Genomic DNA, 25,593 nt, shown 5'->3' with positions numbered 1-25,593 from the left:
CAAAATGCTTCTAAATTACTCTTTAAAAATATTGGAAAAAAAAGAGCACAGTAAAATAGTCTATTTCCATCCATATGAAGAGCAGTATACATCTCTAGATACGTCCTCATTGGCAGTTTATGCCTCTGGTTTTCAAAAAATCATAGGGCAGGTGCAAAATTTCCACCTCCTAGCAGGCGTAGTATATGTGTGTTTCTGCAGGGCTGCATGAGCTGCCGTTCAGTAAACACCTTTACTGTATTGGGCCTATGTTAGACCGCCCCTTCCCTTCCCCGTCTCCCCTCTTCAGGCGCAGGGGAGTATAAATATTAGAATCGCTGCATAGTCTACATAGACACATGTGTGCAACCACTTTCTGGACATGAGCAGAGAGATGTCATGCAAGACACACTGCACAACTGGCATACAGAGAGGCAGAAAACTTTTTCATGAGACGCACTCTGCAAAGTGTGAACCTCACAAAGACCAATCTCCCTACCCCTTTACTTCCACCCCTTTTTGTAAACTTTTCAGTTGTTCTCCTAAAATACACCTCGGTTTAGGGTCATTTATGGCTTAAATTAATCACAAGATGGATGAGACATGGAGAGTGTGTTATATGTTGCAGTTTTGTGTTTGTGAAACACTTCATTACATTGCTCGGAGTCTGTCTGTGAATATAATTCTCCATTAAAATGCAACACGGAGGTGTATTAAAACTATGAAGACCAGCATCTCTGAGGGGCAATGCTGAAGTCTTTATGGCATAGTGCAAAAGGTCATCAAACACCTCCACACAACAAGGAACACCCCTAAAAATGTGTCCCATACACCCTATTACCTTATTTCAGTAAACTTGCTCTGCAGAACAAGGGCACAATGTATCTACTCTCCTGGGAAAGTCTTCACTCCACCCAACTCCCCATCTCAGCCAGTGCAAACCTCTGGTCCTCCGCCTCCATCTTGCGCTGTAACACCATGCCATGTTTTTGTGTAAAACTAGGTGCACTTGCACTAAATTTAGGCGCATGATTGGACCAGAGCTGCTTTTTTTCATCAAACCTTTTACATTTCACAAATGTCCACCATTGTATGTAGGTAATGGGTTGAGAGAAAGGCAATGAGGAGATAATGGCAGGAATAGATTTACGGGAGCAGATAATGCACTTATTAGTGTCTGTGCGCTTAAATTTCGGTGTGTGGCATTATGAGAAACAGTGCCCCCCCTACTGTGCAATTTAGGTATATACTGTGAAATATAAGAAGTCAGCTGGTGGTGTTGTGACTTGTATAAAACCCCACACGGCCCCCTGCCTCTTTTGATTTTGGTGACTTATATTATCTACCATTTGTTTGTTCGCAAAGTTTAAAGCCAAGCAAGTACTTTATAATTTCCTTAATAATGTGTCCACAGGAGCACTGTTGTATTTGCTGTCTTTGGTTTGCACTTCATTTGAGCTCTCTCACTTTGTGTTATTAAATCCAGAGACTGGTGTTTTTCCTGTACAAAACGTTTACCTCCCATATGCATCTTGGAACATAAAACACTCCACTCTCTGCTGCCGATTAAGGTATTTTTGATATGTAAATATTAATATGGTAAAAAGACGCTGCAGTAACATAGTATTTTTCCTTCCAGTTATTCATCTGCCAGTATCACATATGGTTGGCAGCTGACACGAAGGGGATACTGGTACTCATACCTGGAAACCCGATGCTCAACATAATCATCAGCACTTTCATATTTGTGTGCGTGGCGCATGAAATCTCCCACATCACCAACGACCTGGCCCAGATTTTAGTCCCAAAGGATCGCTCGGCACTTATAAAGAGCTTACTGGGCATCACCGGCTTCACTTTCCTGCTCATGTTTTTAGCTGCCCTCCAACACTAACAGGACATCATGTTAAAACTGGAACAACAATCTAAGACTGCAGGAACGTCTGAGGCTGCGGAGCCTCAGCGGACACTTCGATTATGTCTTTTTTGAATATAATCTCTAAGAAGCTCCGTGAATTGAGATGTAGAAGCCGCCTCAACTGCATCCAGGGGGATAGCACTGTACATACAGGCAGCGGTTTCTAGAAATGACTTCCGTTTTCACTTTTCTTTATAGTGGAGGTACGGCGTGGATGTCTGTGACTTTTTTGCTGTCGGAAGACTTTGAGAGAGCGCTTGAAAAGCATCACTGACCACTCAAGCTGTGAGGCCGATCTTTACTTTGTGCGAGGGCGCTGGATTTCTGCAGCGCTCCCCGAGTCAGCCTATGTAAAATATTGAAAACCATGAGGAAATGCGCGGCGTAGAGGATGTGCAATCGTTAAAGGGAAACCACCAACAGCGTAATATTTTTTTTAAATGTATGGTGTAAAATTAAATATAATTGAACTTGGTAATTTATTTCGTAATAAAAGGAAAACGTGCTTTTTATTATATTTATTGTTTACTTATGACGCTCCTCCCTTTTAGTATTTTCGTTAGCCTGTCTTAATAACCAGCAAGTGGCACTGTTTCACCTGGTAGTCGTAAACGAGGTTCCTGGGTAGAGTTACCAAACCGTCTATAAAAAAAAAAAAAAGGAAAAGTGGAGATGTTGCCCATAGCAACCAATCAGATTCTAGCTATCATTTATATAAAAGCTAGAATCTGAATGGTTGCTATGGGCAACACCTCCACTTTTCCTTTTTAGAAGGTTAGATAACTACCCCTTAGTCGGAGACCATACACTCCACAGCTAGCAATATAATAAGAGGGAGAAGCATCAGTACTTTGAGTGTACCTGTCCTCTGCATATGGGGGAGGCAGCCATTGCATGGGCTGTGCCGATAGCTTATCAGTTCTCTAGGAACCAGTGACATTACTAAGGCATGAGGCACACGCCTCATGCCTCAATGATGAACCTAGTTCTTAGCTGGCTGCGTTTTCATAAAATTTGCTCCAGCCCACAAAATGCTGCCTACACCATGTTTAGGGGATGGGTATAATTTATAAATGTTTTTTCTAACAAATAATAAAAAAAAAATTTGCTCAAGTTTATTTAATTCATACACTTACGTTTTGTTGGTTCTCCTTTAATATCAGCTAGTGAAGAGAAGTTTATGATAATTAATTCCTTGGGCATTGCTTTGGAGTTTTGTTTTGTTTTTCCTTCTGTGTGTTGAACTGTATGTGTGTAAGTGTGTGAGTGTGTATGATTGTGTGATCTTTGTACAGGTTAAACAGGAACCTAGTTAGGATAAAACTGTACATATTTTTAATGCCATTTTTATAAAATTTATTTTGAAAAACTTTATTTTAATCCGTTACAAGATATCGTACCCCAATCGGTCCAGATTATCCGTTGCAAAAGAAGTATGCGCTCGTGGCTTGGGGGCCATGCTCTGGGGGGCCATGCAGAAAATGTCCAGAATTGTAGATGAGGAATATAGGGGCAGCCAGAAGAAGCAGAAACATAAAAGTATATATTTATTTTCAGTGAGTCTGTGCAGTGTTCTGTTAATGATTCAGTCCAGACCATAGACAGAGAGCCTTAGCCTTTCCTTTAAGTGGAACTAAACCCCCCAAAAATAAAACTTTTAAGTGCATCTACGCATACACATTAAGGAATGGTTTAGTAACACTAACCAAAATGTGTTACCTGGAGTTCAGCATTTGGGAGGTTCAGTGGGTCTTCTGACTTCCTCGTAGTCCCTCCCAGTGCTCTCCTAGTCCCTGCAATTTAGAGTAGAATTATCTACTAAAGTTAAATGGGTGTTTCATACTAACTTGCATTTGTTATACGTCATTGACATTTTCTGATTGGGAAGTTTTGCCATATAGGCCTGAAAGAAAATATTAATGGTTTGTTCTCATTGTCTCTTCAACAAAATTGTGATATGTAAACATGAGCGAGGTAGAAAAAGTCCGCTGTGACCTACATTGCTGCTAACTGAACACTTCTAGGGCTCCCAGTCAGTGACATGGGATGGGATGTGGGCTCTACTTTCATGGAATTATGGCAATGGACAGTGAACAACTTCTAATTTGCTGATTACAGAGAGTTTTGCTAGACATCTACGAAGAGACAAGACAGTACAGTTATTCCTCTTCTGTGAAATACCAAATTGTTTTGGGGGTTTTGGTTCTACTACCAATCGAAAGCTCTATAATGTGGATTTCACAAACTGAGTAGAAGTTAGTTAATCTGATTTTCAATTTAATCCTCATATAGCGGAATTACCTGTTGGGGACATTTGAAGAGAGCTTCTAGGATCTGTGATACAGAGACCGTTGTTATCTCATACCTGAGGCCAGCAGCTGGTCAGGTGGTATCTTCCGATAGTCATGTTATCTGCATTCAGCTGCTCATTGTATGATATGACCCTTTCACCGGTACACAATGGTCTGCACAGATACAGTACTTTCCGCAGTTTATGAGTTGGAGAACTTGATAGGGCTGGAGATTCATAAGGGGGTATGTTTGGCACTTGTTTGGCCGACAACAGACTTCCAATTAGTAGGATGCAAATGGAGTCCGCGCACACCCTGAACAATGCAAGTTAGTTTGTTTATTAGAAAGAGATTATGGGGTAGATTTATCAAACCTTCTAACAGAAAATGTAGAAGTGTTGCCCGTAGCAACCAATCAGATTCTAACAATCATTTTCTAGCATGTACTAGATACACGATAACTAGAATCTGATTGGTTGCTAGGGGCAACACCTCCAGTTTTGCTTTTTAGCAGGTTTGATACGTTTACCCATCAGTAATAGATGAGAAGTCAATAGAGGTTATGGTCCAAGGCAGCCATCCTAACCCTTTCCTTGTTTCATGGAGCTTTGTAATAAAGGCTAGTTTGCTAGTATTGCATTTAGGTGCAGCATGTGCACTTGGTTTCATTGCAGAAATTGTACTTCACACGTAAAAGCTAATTGATGATTTGGTGGTGTGTTTTAAGTGCAAAAGTTGTACCTAAATGCAATGTTAGTAAATGAGCCATATACAGGATGTGAAACGTTCTACTTGTCACACTGTCTAAAGCAGTTAATCTGGTATCCGAGCCAGGAACAGGCTTTTCTATGCACTGGGTCAAAGACTGTTCTACTGCAGTAGGTACACAGACACCTAGTGCAGGCAGCGTGTCCTCTCAGGTTCCTCAATCACTTCCACGTATCTGTCATGTGCAGTTTAATCTATCAGCTTTTCCAGTTCTCCAGTGCAGCACTGAATTGCTGCACAGGTGTAGCACCTAGTCCAAAAATGGCCAAACCCTTGAACTCAGCAGAAATTACTGCAATAGGAAAATAAATTGGGAGAACAGGGAGTATATTTTGTAGCAGGTGAATGTTATTATTATTCATTGCTATTGAACCAAGAACCACTAATTAATGAGAAAATTAACAAAGAACGGTGTTGCCAGTCCCTGTCTATTTTTGCTTGAAGAACATGTTTTTATCAATGAAATTGTGACCTAGTTGTACAATCATCTATTTCATTTGCCAAGCCACGTTGGACATTGGTTAGTTAAGTAATTCAACTGGGTGGCTGAAATTTACACCTCCCATTTGAAGATGGTGAATAAAGAAGTGTGTGGTTTTTGTTTTGTTTTGTTTTATGCAATAATAATTCATTGGGGTCTCGGCTGTTTTGAATGATCTTTGTGAAGTTTTAAGTGTTGTTTATTATGTTATTTTATGTTATTTATACATGCGTGCACGTGTTTACATCCTGATAAAGGTCTTTTGATTGGTGTTATTCTTTATTTATGTTATGAAGTGTATACTAAGTATCTGAATGAGTAAATGATGGGTAAACAAATGGCATTCCTGTGTTTTCTTTGAAAATATTTTATGGTGAAAGCAGCATTACCAGGAAAGTGTTAGTTTCCCCATAGTAAATTAGTGACTGTAGTTTCAGTTGTACTTGTCATCTACACACAGTGGAAGTAAAAGTAAACCAACAAACATGAGAATGTAACCGATTGGTTCACTAGGAATCGGGGACATCAATGTGGCAGGAGGCAGCCAGAGAATTCTCCAGGAACCAGTGACATCACTGAGGTTCTGTTAAGTGATGTTATAGGTTCCTAGTGAATTGATAGGCTTCATTCTCATAAATATTAGTTCAGCCCACAAAATGACTCTCCCGGAGCGACAGGCACACTATAAGAGTGATATTTAATGTTATCTTGGCCAAGGTAAATAAAACAAACAATGACATAATATCCCGTATGTTTCGTGTTTTACAGAGGAATAAAATGAAAGTAAAAATCTAATGTTAACCACACTCTGCCATATCTGCAGCTATATCGGACACTCACAGCGTGTGCGGGCCAAAATTAGATCAACTGCGATGCACGATAATTATCCCATCAAAATGTATAGGATCATCATCATCGGGCACGTTGGTTAATGTGGTGAAAAGACAGCCATCAGTGCATCAGGTTATCTTCCCACACCACAAACAGGACTCAAGTACACCGGACGGGATTGGGCCTCTCTGCCCAAGGAGACGAGCACAGAACTTGCCCATTAGGGCCGCTTGTGTGTGGTCAGAATGAACATTGATCACAGCCAAATGTAGCCGGTTTAATGCTCCGTGTTCTATTTAATTATTGTCCGTTGTGATTTGTTCTCACACAGGAACATCTAGCATAATACTGCCTTATGGCGTGTGATCATTTCATTACTGTAATCATTGTGTCTTTCATCAGGTTTACGCATGTTTTACATCAATTATTTAAGGCAGTGTTTTTATGAAAACAGATTGTATGCCTTTAAACTATACTACAAATCTTATAATGTAGGGCTATGAAATAACTTCTGAAGTGCTAGAACTTGGATTATCTGATCACTTTGATTCTAGTTTGCAGTCCTTGTATAGTCTGACATCTGTGATGAAATCTACTTAACCCTTGTGCAGTTGATGCATTCTTTCACCCCGTGCAGAGCCGACGTTTGTCACTTTTTGGGCTCGTCACATTCCAACATCAATGGTATATATTGTCTGGTGGTCGTCAGAAAATATCAACTAATGATCTCCACTGTATAAAAAGAGCAGACTTCCCTGTTTCAAACAAGGGTACCTCCCTGCCAGTTGCAGTCATGATGGGGGATGGATGAGGCTGTTCTAGATCCATCCATGGCTTCCGTCTTATTTGCTGTAGTGTAGAGGTTTTATAGCTTGTTGATCACAGTTTATGAACAGACAATACCATCGGGTACCATTGTTTGAAAGAGTCTTGTGGAGCCAGGTCGTGGATGATTTAGACAACTTTAGAGTCTCCCTCATAACTAAGCTCTTTACCCCCTAGCGCAGGTGATGGGCCGGATGCTCTGTGACCTCATCAGGCATGCAGTTCTGGCTCCGCCCCCTTCCTCCAGCGCTGGAGAAAGAATTCAGCAATTAAGATTTACTAGTACTAGTAGTTATACAGGTGGAATAAATGTGACCACCTGGAATGAAACAGGGTGGGCATAACAATAAATAAATAATACTATTGCATTAGCTTAGCAACAATAGCGGGATGGTGCCTGTATATACTAGGCAGATGATATATGAGTGAAGAGTAGACAATCAGTGACTGCTGGTAGTATAGTAATACAAGTATATTAGTAAACTAATTAAGAATGGGCAATAAAACAAAGCATTTCTTGCTTTTAAAAGCCAAGTATTTGAATCTGAAAGCTATTGTGTGAGGGGCAGTATCATATTGGTGCTATCTAGCGGCCATTAAAGCAGGGTGTTTGACAGCACAACCCCCAAAAAAAGATATAAATATATTATTTTTTTTATGAACCAATTGTATTAATTTGAATTGCATTGTGGAGCTGTGTCTGAACTGCAAGGTAACAGTCCCTCCTTGTGTGGGGGCAGCTACAGGTAGCTCCGACTACAAGCAGCATTACTCCTGTTGTCAATCATGGATCAGTCTGTGGATCAGGAGCATCCCAGTTACTAGAACTGGCAGTAGTGGTACTTTTTCAACCCTACTGGTAAAAAAGGTCATGCGGGAAGAAGTTGTAAGAAAGGGCGCTCCAACTCCAAACAATGTTTGTCAACTTCAAAGAAAACATCAGCTCTTGATGTAAGTATTAAGGAAAAGTTACTGGTAAATGTGGTGATGTGTCTACAAAAAGGAAAATAGCTAATATTACACACACCACCCAAAGGGGAAAGAAGAGACTCGGACCCTGGCCACGTTTTGCCAGTAGTGCTGCTGATCTTACACACACTAGAATGACCATCGCAATGAGAAGACAACACAATCATACATCTTCTCAGACAGTCACTGAATTCTGGGAGGAAAAAAAAAATTGAAGCCCCTTGTACAAACTAGCTATGTTGTACTTAAGCTGCCCCCACGCCCTATATGTTTTGTCAATGCTGGCAAAGTGGGACAAATAAATTTGTAAAAACCAATCATCAGGCAACTTGATAATCACGCCCCAGTTATAGGTGGACCTGTCTCGGACATCAAAACTTTTCCTTACTTTCCATTCCTTTAATAGAATGATGTTTCAATGTACATATAGAACTGTCTTGATGTGGCCATATATGTGTTGGCTATTAAATATGCATGAAGGACAGTACATTTCGATTGGCAAATGTCTGCACATGAATATATTACACTGCAAAATTAAACCCTTTGGTGATGATGGGAGGAAGGCATGTAGCCCTTGGCGACGTGTGCCAAGCCTTCCCTGTATGAGAGACATAATCCCAATGCTAGTAAGCACAATGACTCCACTCTGTCTCATCAGTGGTGACAGGGAAGAAATGTTCCCCTTTACCTGGTCACCAAGGGAAAAGAACAGACATGAAGTTTTGCAATGAGTCCTCACGCTATTGCTCTGCACACACAAATCCTTTACACTTGTCTGTATTTTCCTCAGACCATTCAGAAACCAATCAACGTTTAAGTGCAAACCTTTGATCCTGGACCCTATCATGCCATCAGACCTTGAATAAAGTACATACACAGGGCCTGATGCTGAGTTTGGAGCAAAGCAAAAAAAAAAAAAAAAAAAGAGCAAATTTGCACCTTAGCAAAACCATGTTGCATTGGAGGGGGAGGTAAATTTAAAATGTGGGGACAGATTTATAATTGGGGAAGGACATGTCTTACATCAACTTTAAATTTCATTGTAAAAAATAAAGCTATCAAGTATTTGTGTGCTACATTAAAAAGCAGCCAGTATTTTCCTTACATGCAAAAAATAATAATAATTAATTTGCACCCCTTGCAGTGTGACATGGTATGTCTAGGAGCAAATTTCCTCCTTTTTGTTTTTGCTTTGCTCCTATCTTAACATCAAGTCCACAGTGTTCCATATTGTTCTAATCAAGAGAAGTCGAGGACGATATCTTGTGGAAAATCACATAAAAGTAAGCATGGGCAGAATCATCTCAGTAGAATTATCTTAAAATAAAAAACACAATTATTTCTAAAATAAACTTATAGTTGCCTCTGGAAAACAAATGTAGTATTCACTGGAGTAGATTGAAAAGTATTGCATATATCAAATATATAGATATTATATAGATATTTTCGTAGTTACCGGATCTCAAAAATAGTAAATTGCTCTCATCACTGATATCTAAACCACCTTTCAAATGAAACTAAGGTACTGCTGTATAATAATTTTCATTGTAGACAAATTCATTAACATTTTAGACTGAAACTGATTATTGATGAATTTGGTTTTATTGATCCCCATGTACAACATTTGCAGTGTATTTTTGTTGTCTTAAATAACCAGTATTAAACGATTGTCCATTGATCCAACATATACATCCTTTAGTTACCCTACAAGTTTTACAAAATGTTCATACAAAATCCCTAAATTCAAATAAAATAAAAAAAAATCTGTTGGCTGAAATAAAACGGGCAGATAAGTTCCATAGCCATGCAGGTTACATCGGTGATCTAAAGCCGCAAAGTTTGTAGAAAAATTGATGTTCGTTTTCTTCTCGAGTTTGTTATAAGTTCATCGCTTCTGTCAGTTTCCGCTCCTCAGGTATACCATTGACCTGCCAAGATCAAATTATTATTCAGAGCAAAATAGTGGCACAATAAACATTTTAATTCAAGTATAAAAATCTAGATATGTGAGTATTACAAAGTCTGATTAGATAGTCCCAACTCATCTATATCTTACATCAACTGTCTAAGTTTAATATCTTGAAGACGAATCAGGCTGTACTATATCTGTCTAACCACAGAAGGATCCTAGGGAGAAGTATCAAAGTGTGATTAATTGATTTTTAAAACTGCCACCAATCAGATGCGGTTATCAAAGCAAACAGTATTATTTATTAAACTGCGGTTTGCATAAAATTGTGTCATATGTGTGGTGGTTTTAAAAGATGGAAACCTACACTGGTACTACAATCAGGGGCTTTCATGTTGTGGTCAGATGGGAGGGTGTTCAGGAGCGGTCAGCTGATAGAGAATGTCTTGCAGGAGTGATTGAATCTCCCCTTTTCTGAAGTCTGCCTATACTTGAACGTATACATATACCAGACACTGTATGCAAGACAAGACCATTTTTGTGGGGGTGGGGAAGGATTATCTTTGAGGATCTCTGCTGTGCACCCCAAGATCCCAGGCACAAAATTTTCATTATCTAGAAAATGTTAATATTAAACATGTATAGCTCACTGCCAAGTTACGTAATATCATGGAACCGCGATTTGGGGAGATCAGAAACTGACCAAATCTTTCAATTCACTATGGCTAGCTCCTCCAGTCTAGATGGTACAGGAGGCACTCAGGTGTCTTGGGGTCCTGCTGGAGCTTGGGGTTCCCACTAGATATCTGGTGGTGTCTGCGGGCTGATAAACCTCTCCCTTGTTGTGGGCGGCTCGTCACCAAACAGCATGACCAACTTTAACAATAACGGCTTAGGTAGATCTAATCTTTTCCTCCTGATCTGACTCCACCAAGCAGTGTTCCAAGTCCTGAGGACGCCCCTCCCTCCTTTACCCTACTGTTTATTCAATCCCCTTGTTTGTCTTTGTAAAAAAAAATATGAGGTCTGCCTTCCTATGCACTGTTGATTGTTATTGATTATCTGTCTGTATATTCAATCCTCAATAAAGAAATATTAAAGAAAACAATTATGTAAACCACATGTGGTTTATAGCAAAATGCTGATCATGCAAAAACCTGCTCCTGATTTGTCAGCTGTTATTTTAAGATGCCAACCGTATTATTTATTAATCTGCGGTTTGCATAAAATAACATCCTATGTGTTGCGTTTGTTATAGACACAATCCACGTGCGGTTTATGGTAAACTGCTGATCATGCAAAATAAAACATTTGTGTTTCGGTCTGATTTTGATTTATTTGATGATGACTATCACACATCTGTACTCTGGATGCATCTATATGACATATTTAAAGTTGTAGCAAACATAATATATGTGTCTACGTGTATTTTTGTGGCTAGTTTGATTGACGCACTTTAATGATCAACTGTAATTCAGGCACCTATATGTAGGCATCGTACTGAAAATGCATGTGACATCACCCATCTCACCAATGAGAATCATATCTAAATAATTAGCATCTTTCTGTGCAGTTTCGTATATATCCCAGGATGAAAACCTGACATGTGGTTTGCCATCTGGTGTAGAAAAATGCACCTTCCTGTGTGGTTTTCACTTTCATATATTGCTCAGTTTGAAAAATACACAAAAAGACATATTTTAAATTGCAGCTTGAATACAACGCACTTTAATACATCCCCCCTTGTTCTGTAATAAACAGGATACTTAAACTTCTTTTCGTCATTAGTAATCGTCGGCCACATTTTATGCCGCAGCGAATGAATGGACACAACTAACACATTTTAACTTGATTTTAGATGATCACAGATAAGAAATGATGCCTCATGTTTCCTAATTAATAGTTTGTCAGTGGCAGCGGACATTTGCCCCCAGGGCCGGTCCTAGTGGAGTACCTTGGGTTGGGACTGAGCCACTTGCATTTTTTTCCCTTTAAAATGTTCCTAATAGACCGCCGAGTCAGGTTTTGCCCCCCCCCCCCCCCCCCCCCCGGGGCTAAAATTTGCCAGCCAGCCCTCTAGTTTTAGTTATAAATACAATTATTTTACTTCCTTTAGTTTTAGGCCCATTTTAGCCTCTACATTTCCATTATTCTTTAACTTTTGTACATGAAAATAGCAGCATCTACCGTGGCGCAGTCTTTCGCATCTTGGTGAATCATAAATGCGCCTAGTTCTGCATCCACAAGTAAAAAGCGGATTTTGTTTTGCAGGATAATATTATTTAAATGAGATTTAAGAGGTGGAAGGTGTATTCAGGGGGACATTTATTGTTTGGGGTGGGGGCTGTTCCTGGAAATGGTGGAAATCTACTCAAGCAACGCTTTGAAAAAGTTATTTATATTTGGTTTTAGGTTAATCTCACCATTTAAGAACCTTCTAACTGACAAACCAAAGCAAAATGCCACCTAAGGTTGACACGTGTTCAGTGAAGGTGGTTGGTGCACCAGGGAGATCTACCCTTGTGGTTTTTCCAGGTCTACCACCCACTTTTGCTGAAACTCTTTGCAATGTAGTTAGACAATGTTTTGATAGTTACGGCGAGGGCAAAACACTTCCTACTACTTCTGTAGGGCTCCCAAAATTTGGAAATGAAAAATCCAGAACACCCCAATTATCTGAAATTTTGTTAGGCCATAAAATCCACCATGTACTTCACTTAAGGTCCCACAGAAGGTAAAACAGTTATAGGAGTCTATTCCCACTTATTCTGTTTATTTGTGTTCACCGATTGTTAAATTACGGGCAATTCAGGATCGTAAGCTCGTTCTCGGGTGGAAAATGAGGACTTTCTTAGGAAAACCAGAACACATGGGAGCCATATCCATGCGGCCGGCGAATCCTGAGGGAAGCGGGCAATGTGTTTCTTGGTTGGCAGAGTCCTGTCTATATTCTATTGATTGTTTAAAGATTGATTTACCGCCAACACAAAGCACTTAAATGCCAATCGCTGAGAAATTTACATTGTACTTACCTCAAATCTTTGGAATGTTGTCATGTGAAACTCTCCTGTGGATCCCGAAAGCAGCAATAAAGAGGAAGAACTTAATGAATTCCCCAAAATCTCTTTGTATCTACAGTTCCTGTACAACACTTTACACGGCACCACATTTGGTTTGGTCGTAGCTAATAAAATTGGATCTTGCACATCATGTCGAAACCAGTTACCTACAGCATTTACAGTGGTGGTTTTCTGTCCCCAGACCCCATCAACAATGCTTGTTTTGTGGCTGTTCATCCAGAAGGACAGGCGGAATATTTAGCATCTCAACAGTTTGATATATCCAATTCGAAAGCAGATCCACAACTTGTACCCGGTGGGGGTTAAGACAGTGTGAAAAGCAATGGTGCAGAGTATATAAAACAAATTCTTCCCAATCAAAATAAATAACATTTTAAGTTAGGGCTACATTTTGATGACCAAATAATCTATCTATTTTTATTTAATTTTTTATTCTTCTTATTTCACTTTACACTATAATATAAATGCAGTTACTAAATACATATGTAATAAAAGGCAGCGAAATCTACTTGTCATGAATGCGTTTAAGGGTACGTCCAGATGGACTTTTATTTGAACATCACTCTATTCCCTTGAATGGAAATTTAAATGAACATAAAACGCCTAATATCACCTATGAGCAATTACTTATTGAACACGTCAGGTACATGCGTGGAAATTGAAGACAGGTGCATATTAAATGGTTGGGAGGAGGCGTGAGGGAAAAAAATGCCCACAGGTTTTATAAATAGAGAAATAAAATGTCTGTCCGTACTTCCTTTGTATATTACTGTAACTATGATCACCATTGCATTCTGTGCCAAAGTTCTAGAATCAGGGCAAATAATTTTAATTTTGATAGAATGTTCACTGTTCCCCGTTTATAACGCACAGCCCATCTCAAGAGAGATCATCATGTAGGCCGCCTATTCAGCAAATGAGGGAATAATGTATGAAATGCTCATTTGTCACTTCCCCTTCTATAAATACAGTCATATTTCCATTGCGTTTTAATAAAAATAAGTTTTCATTAATGTTTTAGTTCTGCAGTTAATTGATAAGACGGTCAATTTTAAATGACGACTTTTTGATAATCTCAACGTATTTGATTCTTCACTTTGTTTTATGCTCCATGTTAAAGTCTGTACGTGATCATTTTGGTGTCCTGCCCACCTAACTGTTTGAATTCACTAAAATTCATTACACTAGACCAGAAAGAGACGATCTTTGACTCTCCAGTTGTCATGGAATCACAATCCCCAGCATTCTAGAACTTGTTCCACTACACACTGAGAACCACAAGTTGCTTACCTCTGGCTTATACTAAAGTATTCGCATTTCTCACACACGTGAACCTAATTCCATTGAGCTGGAATTAAGCCGGAAAGTACCCAGAGTGTTTTAACTCTACTGACCTGCATTTTGCTGCTGATGTTGGGGTATCGGAGTTTGATGCGGTAAAGTCCTAGGAAAGACAATAAAGACAGTTGAAATTACATGTTAATTAATAGACACACTTGGCTGTCATCAAATGAGTTCATTATTAGCAATAAGTAATCATCAAACGCAATTTGTATATGTCAACCACTATTTGTATGGACACGTTCAATGCTAAATAGTCAACATACTCATGGTGAATGTCCCAGAGACATGAGGTCACGTGCAGAGTTCTACCTGGAACTTATCACTGCCTACAAACCATTGAGGCAGTTGCACAGGGCACCAGCTGCTTGAGGGTGCCCGGACTGCTTCTCCCATGACTTGCTGACACTCATTTACATATTGATCAGTTCCCATGCAACATTACAGAGAAGCGATGTTAGGTGCCAAGAAGAGGAGTCTGTTGTGGCCAAGGTCACCATCAGGTGCACGATCAGGTATGTCCTGGGCTATCATTTGTACCAGTTCTAGTCCACATTCCAGAATCTGTGATCTTTTACCATTTGCACCACACATTAGCATGGAGGTATAAAACATTGGTTACTAACTAATAATAATAAATACTTTAATGACCTTGCTTTTTTAAAAAAAAGAGTTAGGAGTCTGATTTTGGACCTTGGTAGTACCATGGTGCACTGCAGAGGAAGGCAAATCTAATCTGTGGGACGCACTAAGAGCTGACAGCGAGGAGTGCATTTTTGCCAACTCTAAATCCCATGCTGAAAGCAGGCAGTATTTTTGCACCATGATTTGCCCAAGTGCAAATTTGCACTCTTTAACTGGATTTGTGCCTGACTCTTGATAAGGTCAACTGTATCTAGGCATCAGATACACTTTTACATTGGAGGTGCCGAGTATTTTTTTAAAAAAAGAAAAGATTGCTAATTTACAATCAAAGCACCTTAGACCTTTCGGCCTTAAGATGGAGTTAATAATATATTGTAAGAATCATGGTACAGCACGGTGGCTTAGTGGTTAGCACTTCTGCCTCACTGCGCTGGGATCATGAGTTTGATTCCTGACCATGGCCTTATCTGTATGGAGTTTGTATGGTTTTGTGTGGGTTTCCTCTGGGTGCTCTGGTTTCTTCCCACACGTCAAAAACATACTGGTAAGTTAATTGGCTGCTGACACAATGAACCCTAGTCTGTGTGTGTTAGGGAATCTAGACTGAAAGCTCCTATGGGGCAGAGACTGATGTTAATGACAAATATTCTCTGTACAGCGCTACGGAATTGGTGGTGCTATATAAATAAATGATGATGATGAGAATCACATTGATTGTGTTCATGACTTTGAAGATACTCACTGATGTGTTTGCATCAGAGGCATGTTGGTGTTATCATAGGTGTCTGTGTGGAGAGGTGGCACCATTTCACCTGTCACCGGGTGGAACACCGGAAGCGTGGACAGAGGCCACGCAATCTCCCTGTTCTTAGACATGTCTCGAAGCTCCTTTGTAGACTTCTGGATAGCACTGTGGTGAACAAGTTGTATGCTGTATTAAAAAGATAAGTTAACATATCACGTGCTGTTCTGTACCTCAAAATAACATATGGGAGCAATGTAACCCACTGCCATAAAATATAATGATACGTTTTGTGTTTATATTAAGGTACAAGGCTGAGGGCTTTGTGTTTTTAGACGGTACAAAGAACACTGTCAGAATGCATATAATTTTCATGAGTAACGTGTGATGAATCTACAATTATTACTGAAGTGATTACCTCATTATTAACGGCTAATAACACATAATAACATCATTTGTGTACTATATCTGTAATACATAACAGAATGTAGAATGTATAGATACTTTTTTATTATATGCCAACTTCGGTACTGGTAATTCCTACTTAATCTTAGTTGGCCCTTTAATTAAGATCCTATAACTTGCACAATATCCCTTTACATATAAAGAAAACAAAATCTGAAAGGTGAGGGGGGCATAACGTCTCAGGTGTTGGAGGTAGAGATGAGCAAATTTGGGGTAGAATTTAATGCAAATTGAATTTTGCAAGTACGAAGGCGCAAAGTTAACTGTGTCTCTTAAAATACGTTCCGTTTTGATTAGGGGTGGAAATACGCTGTGTGTAAGCCATGCGTACTTTCCATCAGTGTAAACACACACACAGTGTCACGGTACGCCGCATCCTGGCGTGAACTAGCAGCCGGGCGCGTGCTTTAGTTTCTGTGCTCTGTTATTATCCTTGGGGCATAGATGTAGGAGGGTGTAGGGACATCCTCCAACACCAGGGGGAGCTCTCATTTGATTTAAACTGGTTGATTTATATTTTTATACATGTTTCCTGGTTTATGTTATTACCTATGCTAGTTCTAGCTAGTATCTAATTAGCTGCCTCCTGAGGCTGATTGTCAGCCCTGTCCGCCTCTGTCTTGATTAGCTCTTAGTACTATTTAAGGCAGTGAGATCTGGGCCTCACTGCCGGTTATAGCGTCCTGTCTCCAGTACTGCTGCCTGCTATTTGTTCCTGTGTTTAGTGTTTAACGTAAGATTGATTACCCGTGTATGACCTTTGCCTATACCCGGATTCTGAACCTCTGCTAGTGACCCTGATCTATTGCCTATACCCGGATTCTGAACCTGTGCCTGTGACCTTGACCTTCTGCCTATACCTGACATATACTGTGGTGCCCAGCCCAGTCCGCTGACATCGGGCCAGTCGCTACTCCGTGTGTTACCTCCTGTACCTGTGCGCTACCGTGTAAGCATAAACTCATACTACTCTGAGCATAAGACCTCGGGGCATCTGAGTACCTGTGAGCATAACCATTCTCTATGGGAAAGGCGGCTGCTAAAGGTGAAGACCTCTTCTACCTGTTCTATGAGTTTATGCCGCACTTGTGGCCGTAACACACTGGCTGAAGCCTTTTATACAAGCCATTTGCACTATGTCTGACATAAGTCAAACCCTTTATAAAATGTAAAATGTTCATGTTTTTATATTTTTCATAGTTAGATAGACATGTACTGGATATTGTTATAATTGACGAAGGTTCTATAAAAACTGACCCCTTTGCCCCCATCACTTAGCCAGGTAGCTGAATTTGTGGGATTGAAAATGGCATGTGATTTGGCAAAAGGTAAATCAGTTGATATACATTGGTTTTAAGTCCTTTTCTAATATAGGGGGCGACGTTGAGGCGACTGAGGAACTTCTATGACAATAGCAGGACATGAGTAGCACACTCACATTACATGAGGGACTTGTGACAGTGACAGTTAGCCTATATACACATGACTTTAATAACAGGGTGGACAAAGCTGTCAAGTGGGCAACAGGTTTAAAAATGACAATCAACAAATCAACGTTTTTGGTTTGTTTTTATTGTTTTTTTCTAAATTGAAAACACACAAGAATTAGCGTTAAAATGTAAGATTTGTGTTCCCTGCAGGAAAAAGCGGTCTGGAAGGTGAAGGGATGTGGTCAGGAGTCCTCTGGACCCTGGAGAGATGGACGAGGTAGACCAGTAGCTCCCAGAGTGTATCTTCCAGGCCTAGCTGAAGCAGCACATGGTCTGACTCAACTGGGTAAAGAAGGTATGTGCAAGCTGGTAAGAGCATTCAGGTGTGCACCAGACTTTTCTTCTCAAGCTAGTAGGAAGGCAATGTCCTGTCTTACTTGATTGAGGCAAAATGTCAGGAAGACAATACCAATAGAGCCATCCCATACCCCTCCTACAGATGGACTTTTTCCAGGTAATACAAATCAATTTCATCCAATTGCCACCTTGCAGGATTCTCAAGTATATACTGGTGTACTGATGTAATTTATATCTGGGTAAAGGTTTATTGAAATGTTTCTAATATTGCTGTGTCATATTCAAAATTTTTGTTAGTAGATATAGTGTCCCTAGAGTTATATAGAATGCGATAGAGGCATTAATTCTTACTGGTAATAACTTTTAGATAATGAGCACAATCTATAAGCAGTGATAGTAAGTTACATACTCTTTATCAGCCACAAGCCAGTGGGAAAATAGAGTAAACGGTACTATCTAGAACAAATTGAATAGAGTGATGGTTGACACTAGATTGGAGTGGCCAATAGCTTTGGACACTAGTCCCCCACAGAATCAGAATCACTCCTAAGCCGCCTCTTAACCTGTTACCTTTTGAAAATACTTTTGACTTTCCCTGAGATGAGTTTATAATGGAGAGACTGTTCAAGATTTTGTAAAGAAAAACAAACAGTGAGACAGCAACAAAGGACGTTCGAAACACTGTCTCCTGATACGTTATACTAACAGTTATGAAGTTGGACTGGGAGAGTATGTTATGGACTGTAATTTCCTACGCTCAAGTTGTTTGAGAGACAGGTACCAAGTGTTGATGACCAACATCACATTCCTAGGAGTAGCAGAGAGACACTTGTACCCATTCCCCCCACTGCAGAGGAGTCGAAACCTGGAGAAGGTTCAAATTACAGCTGAGAATGACTCGTGAATCTGTTTCGGGAGACCAAAGATCGCAGTTAACAACACCTGATCCAAGGACTTTGTGAAGACTGTTATCCAGCATAGATCAGCGGTTTTCCTGTTTTTCCCAGTCCAGTGTTTCTCTCATCTCATCTCATTCTCTTTTCAGGATAGTAAATTCCTTCAATGGTGAACAGGTAACAGAGGCTGGTTCAGGTAGTGATATTGAGGAGGTGGGGAGGAAGGAGAAATTGTTAGCACAATCGGTCCAGCCAATTACACTATTCAATTCAGGGGTAAAAGAAAAATTTGCTAACCTTGGAGTTCGGAGACAGTGTGAGGGGCTATTGTCTGAGGAGTATTGTGTCTGTAAGTACTATGACCCCATAGTTGAAGAGAGGTGCATCTAGTGATGCCAGTCCAGTAATAATTTGGACTCGAGTGGGCATCTATGAAAATGATTATCATTCTTGGGTGGGTAAGGTTTTAGACCAAAATGAGTGCTGGCTGTGCTGTAACTTGCCTCAGAGATTATATTAAGTAGGACTAGTTCTCTTTCCACTAAATATCTCTGAGATACCCGAATTATGGGGTGGGAGGCAAGTAGGGGAAAGGTAATAGAGGTAGGTCCTTTAGTTTGAAGTCTCCCAATATGCGGCAGGCTGATCACCGTTTCACGTACACAGAAACTTGAGTATTGGGAGACTGGGCAAAATGAATAGACAATAGCCCACCCCACAAGTGTTGAAGAAAAAAAAAGTTGATATTATTAGTGTATTTAATTACAAAGGTTGAAGGAGATCACAAATGTGATTATATTTACTGACATAGGATGATGTTATTGGTAAAAATTTATTATTTAAATGTCATATAAGCTAAGACATGCTTCGGACAGATGAACATGCTAGGCATGAAGAACTTTGGTAGAATATTCTATATTGTTGTTACATAGTTTATCGTACCTTGTATCCTTCCAGATAATGTATTACATATGTAGGTGAAGGTCATACAAAAGGTTATACAAAACTCCAAGCTCCAAAGGTATATGTTCCATAGGAAAAGAAAATGATTTCTAGAATTTTTACTCTCTTTATGGCAACCTGACTGATATCCACAGACAGTGAGGTCATACGTAAAGGTGGACATGCATTACAGAAAAATGAAACGTACTACTGAGATCATGCAATAAAATTTTAGGGTAAGAGTGTTAGGTATACTCTCAAAGGGTGGCCTGTGGAAGTCAAATAATTGGATGAAGTAAACTAAAATTGATTAATATTGTTTTATAGTGCGATTAGTACGCCACGTGTTATGACGCAATTGCACAGATTTATAACACACATTTACATTCACACTTACACTTGTAAAGAATACACATTTATTAAGGTTCCAATCCACATTTATTTATTAGTAAAATGTATTAGAGATTGCTTATACATAAATGATAATATATTAAAGGTATCTAAGGTTCAGGATATAGGAAATGTATCATGTTTAGTGTCATTTTATTCTGCACATTACCATCTGGATTCCGCTACTTTCGGCTTTGCGATCGCTTTATCTTCCAAGTATGGAAGATAAAAGATTAAATGTTCAAAATGACACTGTATGAAAACTGATTTGGGTCAGTTTCCTTAAGCAGCACATGTTTTCAGCTGTTGGGGTGGAAGGTGGTCACACCTTCACAGAGGAATCCTTTGAATTAACCTATGACCAGCAGACAACTGCAAACATCACAACCCTGAGCCAATGAAGACCCATAGACGTGATGTTTGTGTACATAGTGACATCATCAGTATTTTTTTCTATACTGAAGCTGCATATAAACACCCTGGCCATTGTTCTCTCTCTCTCTTATCCTGGCTACAGACAACATGACTTTATCTTTTCCTGGGTGAAGCTCATTAGAGAAAATGTAATGTATTCGGTATTTTATACTTTCCTGCTTTATTGTAATATCTTTTATGTGTAATAATGGCTTGCTGTAAATCCTGCTATATTTTGCAATTAAATATCTTTGTACTTTGGAACCACAATAATCGCAAGTGGGCAATGTTTATTTGATAAGTGATAAAATTACTTTAATACCTAAGACAATTTTAACATCAATTAACCAAATTCAACTTGGGTTATTGCAGTTGGGAAATAAATAGGAAAGGAAGTAGCAGGAAATATTATTTCAGATTCATGCTAGATGCCTGTTATTGCCACTATGTGCAAGCATAAGAACTACAGTAATTGTGAAATGGTTATGTAGCATGTATAACAGTCAACAATCTAGACTGGAAAATCTGGACAAATTAGGCTACAGCCATCTAGCCAAACCCACACCATAAAGTGGATTGATTAAACCGTCTAGATTAGTAAAACAGACAGTAAGATTGGAGGTGTCACCTATAGTAACCAATCAGATTCCAGCTATCATTTTCTACAATGTTCTATATAAATGATAGCTATAGTGTTATTGGTTGGTATGAGAAACAACTCGACTTTTCCTTTTTAGAAGGTTTGAGAAGTCTACTCCCTAATATTTAAAGCCACATCAATTTGTTCAATGACGAATACAAATCGGGACTGTTAGCGGGTACGAGTCATGTGTATTTTAAATCTGTCTGATTTTAAGGCACTCTAAAGCAATTATTTATTGTCCATGACGTTTGTGTAACTGGGTTATAAATTATAATTTTAACAATAATAATATATAATATTTTTTTTGTCTCTGGATAATAAAAGAAGGATTTTCACTACGATAACAGGTACTCTTTTTTCTCTATGATAACTTCCTTATAATATTTGAGTTAACCATTGTGTTACCAGTTGTGATTAACAGAAGGGAACTCGGTGGGATAAAAAAAAGTTCATTTCAGCTGACTTCATGCTTTTCTTTGCTATAGAGTAGAAATGTTTTTCTAGTTCATTATCCTTTCAAAATTCTCTATTTTAAAAATGTAACGATTCTGTTAAGGGCTTCCATATGGGTAATTGAAATGTAATACTTAATTTTAAACACTTAATGGATAAACCTATTTTGTTTTGTGATGATTCTGCGCATCATCTAATTCATTAATTCACAAATGATCTTCTCCGGCTGCTGAAATGAAGTTAACCATCATCCTCAACTATTTTTTTAGTACTGTTCAAACCCTTAATGTAATAACACATTCAGGATCTATAGATTACATTTAGAGAAAATCCTCTTCAAATAAAGATAGAATTTGTCGTCCATAAATGAAATGAAATTAATTTAACATCTTAATATATTGTTCTATTTAATTGGATTGTAAATTGGATATTTGCAACAATATATCTATTAGTTGTTAATATATATATATATATATATATATATATATATATATATATATACATATATATGTATATATATATATTGATGAACACAAACAAAACTTGTTGCAGTGTAACAGGTAATTGTAACGATCGTCTAACTTGGATACTAAGTTTATAATGGATGAATGACCTAACTGGCGTTTTGCTTTACATTGTATTCATTGAAGGCATATGCTTTTTAAGAATATAAATCATTGAAGGTCATTTTTAATATGCCTGAAAGTATTATTTGATTAAACTCACTTGTTTGTGGCCAACTAATTAATTAAAATGCGGTTACTGATTAGCGGTTCACAGCTTAAATAATGAATGAGACAGAGAGAAGTATGCTACTGAAGAAACTACTGGGCGCGGAGGAGAAACGCGTTGAGCCACTAAATCTGATATGCTATCTGCTGTTTTCTCTTTTTATATTTGAGCAGGGCTGGAGAAATCTTTTACAATTTTATTTCCTACAAAGACAAAAATTATATATTGTCCTGTTGTTTTATTAAACCACATGAGCGGAATGGTCGAGTGGTCCTGTGAATCTCCCATCAGACTGCTGTGGCTAGAATCAGCTGTGGGTCCTAATTAATGACTGGAGATCACTGAAGAAACCTTAGATTACTATGAACAGCTAGTGATCTCTTATATCTTGATATGTGGAATTATATTTGACATCTAAGAAGTCCAGAACACCAATGGAATAAAAAAATATATTAGTTTCAAATATATTGTGGGATCATATTTCACATCTAAGAAGAAAAAAAAATTCTCGAGCAAAGATTCAAAGCTGCAGGTATTTGTTCTGAGTCATTAGACTCTGGAGGGCTAAATGTATTAATAAAGGCAAAACTTCCAGCGCTGTCTCCTCCGTGCCGCAATCGACACTTCCGTGTAGCGGGTCACATGACTCGGCTGTCGGGGTGGGTTTTTCAAAACCTGCTTCCATAAAGTCTTGGCAATGACAATTGCTCAATGACATCTGACTTTCCTTCGTTGCTCCTTGTGTACCATACTGCCTGTCTGTCTGCTGGATCTTCCCATGTACCGAATTCGGCCAGTCTGACTATTCTCTGCTTTACTGCCCGTGTACCAGATCCTAGCACATCTGTCTATTCTCTGCCTGATAACCCATGTACCAGATCCTAGCCCGTCTGATTATTCTCTGCCTGGTAACCTGTGTACCAGATCCTAACCTGTCTGGATATTCTCTGCCTGATAACCCGTGTACCAGATCCTAGCCTGTCTGACTATTCTCTGCCGGACCACCCGTGTACCAGATCCTAGCCCGTCTGTCACTCACCGGACTGTGAGTGCTACTTCTCGTGTGTTTAGGAACCGTGGCCGTCCACCATCCTGAGGGTCTGCACATGTGCAGCCCTTTCAAACCTTCAGTATCTGTTCCTTTTAGTTAATTGGCTGATCAGGCAACACTCCCTATTTAAAGCACCTGTGGTCTATACCTCGTTGCCTGATCTTGGAGTCTCATTCCCCATGAGCCTCTGAAGGTGTTCCAGTGTTTCCTCGTGTATTCAGCTCCTGCTGATTCCTGTTGTTCGTCTGTGGTTTCCTAACCACTTCAACTCCCCTGTGTTCATCGTGACTGCACCAGCTGATTCCTATCCGCTGCCTCCGTGCTTCTACAGTATCCTGCTCACTTCAACTCTCCCGTGCTCATCGTGACTGCACCAGCTGATTCCTATCCGCTGCCTCCGTGCTTCTACAGTATCCTGCTCACTTCAACTCTCCCGTGTTCATCGTGACTGCACCAGCTGATTCCTATCCGCTGCCTCCGTGCTTCTACAGTATCCTGCTCACTTCAACTCTCCCGTGTTCATCGTGACTGCACCAGCTGATTCCTATCCGCTGCCTCCGTGCTTCTACAGTATCCTGCTCACTTCAACTCTCCCGTGTTCCTCGTGACTGCACCAGCTGATTCCTTTCCGCTGCCTCCGTGTTTCTACAGAGTCCTGCTCATCGCAAGCTCTCCAGTGTCCATCGTGTCTGCAGCCAGCTGATTCCTATCCGCTGTCTCCGTGCTTCTACAGTGTTCCTGCTTATGTCAACTCGCCTGTCTGCATCGGGTCAGCGCTCCGCTGCTTTCATCTCAGCTATTGGTTATCAGATCGCCTCAACTCTCCCGTGTTCTCCAGGTGTCCAGTTCTACATACTACTGCTTCCTGAGTATTGCCTAAACCTTGCTGGTCTACCTACCGTGCGCTGCACCTACTTGGTTACCGCTTCCACCCTCCAGTGGTTTCTCATCCTACCGGCCTCCAGCCGTTCAGGTATCCCTGCACGTCTCTCTGACAGCCTGCTCTCCTGAACCACGGTATGCATACTTCTCATTGACTGTGCTGGTGTATTGCATATCTAACTGGACTGAGTTTGTTCTCCTCCGGAGTTTCCTATCCACCGAGACTGTTGCTATCATTTGACTGTGTTTCCTATTTGCCTGGATAGTTCTTGTGACTTTGTATATTTGTGCAGTGCTGCTCAGCTATTATTATATTGTGCATATCATCGTGGGATCAAGTTCAGTGTGTCCGTGTATACTCTGCATTGCATTCATCTCCTCGTGCCCCTCCTCACATATATATTTCAGTGGTACAACTTGCTAGATGCAGACCACTGCCTCCTGTTTCCTGTGACACCAGTTTCTAGTATCCATTCACATAGCAGTGGTACAACTTGCTAACGCAGACCACTGACTCCCCTGATACCTTCACCTGGATTCCATTCCTTCACCTAGACAGCGGTACAACTTGCTATACGCAGACCGCCGACTCGCACCACCTACTCGTTACTCCTGGACTTTCCTCCTCACTATAGCAGTGGTACAACTTGCTATACGCAGACCACTGACTACCTTCACGTTTCCTCGTCCATCCAGTTCCTCGTGTACAGTTATCATCATCATCATCATCATCATCATTTATTTATATAGCGCCACTAATTCCGCAGCGCTGTACAGAGAACTCATTCACATCAGTCCCTGCCCCATTGGAGCTTACAGTCTAAATTCCCTAATATATACACACACTCACACAAAGACAGACAGAGAGGGAGACAGACAGAGACTAGGGTCAATTTTTGATTGCAGCCAATTAACCTACCAGTATGTTTTTGGAGTGTGGGAGGAAACCGGAGCACCCGGAGGAAACCCACGCAAACACAGGGAGAACATACAAACTCCACACAGATAAGGCCATGGTCGGGAATCGAACTCATGACCCCAGTGCTGTGAGGCAGATGTGCTAGTTATCTACTTATTACCAGTGCTGCTAGTCATAGACTTTCCTCGAGCATTCTCTTACCATCTGCTGTCTCCTGTTCCGTGATCACCCCGCTACCAG

The 25,593-nt window shown here is 39.9% G+C and overlaps 2 protein-coding genes across 7 annotated transcripts in view; one reads left to right on the top strand and one right to left on the bottom strand.

Annotated features, from left to right (window-relative positions):
* The window catches only part of CASD1 (CAS1 domain sialic acid O acetyltransferase 1), a 40,391-nt gene extending 34,616 nt beyond the window's left edge, over nucleotides 1–5,775 (top strand). For both annotated transcript variants that reach the window (XM_075211793.1, XM_075211794.1), the window contains exon 19: nucleotides 1,619–5,775. In XM_075211793.1, coding sequence (XP_075067894.1) covers nucleotides 1,619–1,873 — 255 coding nt within the window. In that variant the 3' untranslated portion in view covers nucleotides 1,874–5,775. The remainder of the gene's footprint in view (nucleotides 1–1,618) is intronic.
* Nucleotides 5,776–9,645: 3,870 nt separating this feature from the next.
* SGCE (sarcoglycan epsilon) overlaps nucleotides 9,646–25,593 on the bottom strand; it is an 86,896-nt gene continuing 70,948 nt past the window's right edge. For 2 of the 5 annotated variants that reach the window (XM_075211789.1, XM_075211791.1), the window contains 4 exons: nucleotides 15,780–15,947; nucleotides 14,446–14,495; nucleotides 13,004–13,038; nucleotides 9,646–9,990 (listed from right to left, as the gene is read on the bottom strand). In XM_075211789.1, the coding sequence (XP_075067890.1) occupies nucleotides 9,940–9,990; nucleotides 13,004–13,038; nucleotides 14,446–14,495; nucleotides 15,780–15,947 (304 nt within the window). In that variant the 3' untranslated portion in view covers nucleotides 9,646–9,939. Of the gene's footprint in view, nucleotides 9,991–13,003; nucleotides 13,039–14,445; nucleotides 14,496–15,779; nucleotides 15,969–25,593 lie in introns of all 5 variants that reach the window. The other 3 variants (XM_075211788.1, XM_075211790.1, XM_075211792.1) reach the window with 2 other exon arrangements.

Source organism: Mixophyes fleayi, chromosome 5 (genome assembly GCF_038048845.1).
Source record: "Mixophyes fleayi isolate aMixFle1 chromosome 5, aMixFle1.hap1, whole genome shotgun sequence".
Lineage (NCBI taxonomy): Eukaryota > Metazoa > Chordata > Amphibia > Anura > Limnodynastidae > Mixophyes > Mixophyes fleayi.
This window is presented reverse-complemented; position numbering and strand designations above follow the sequence as displayed.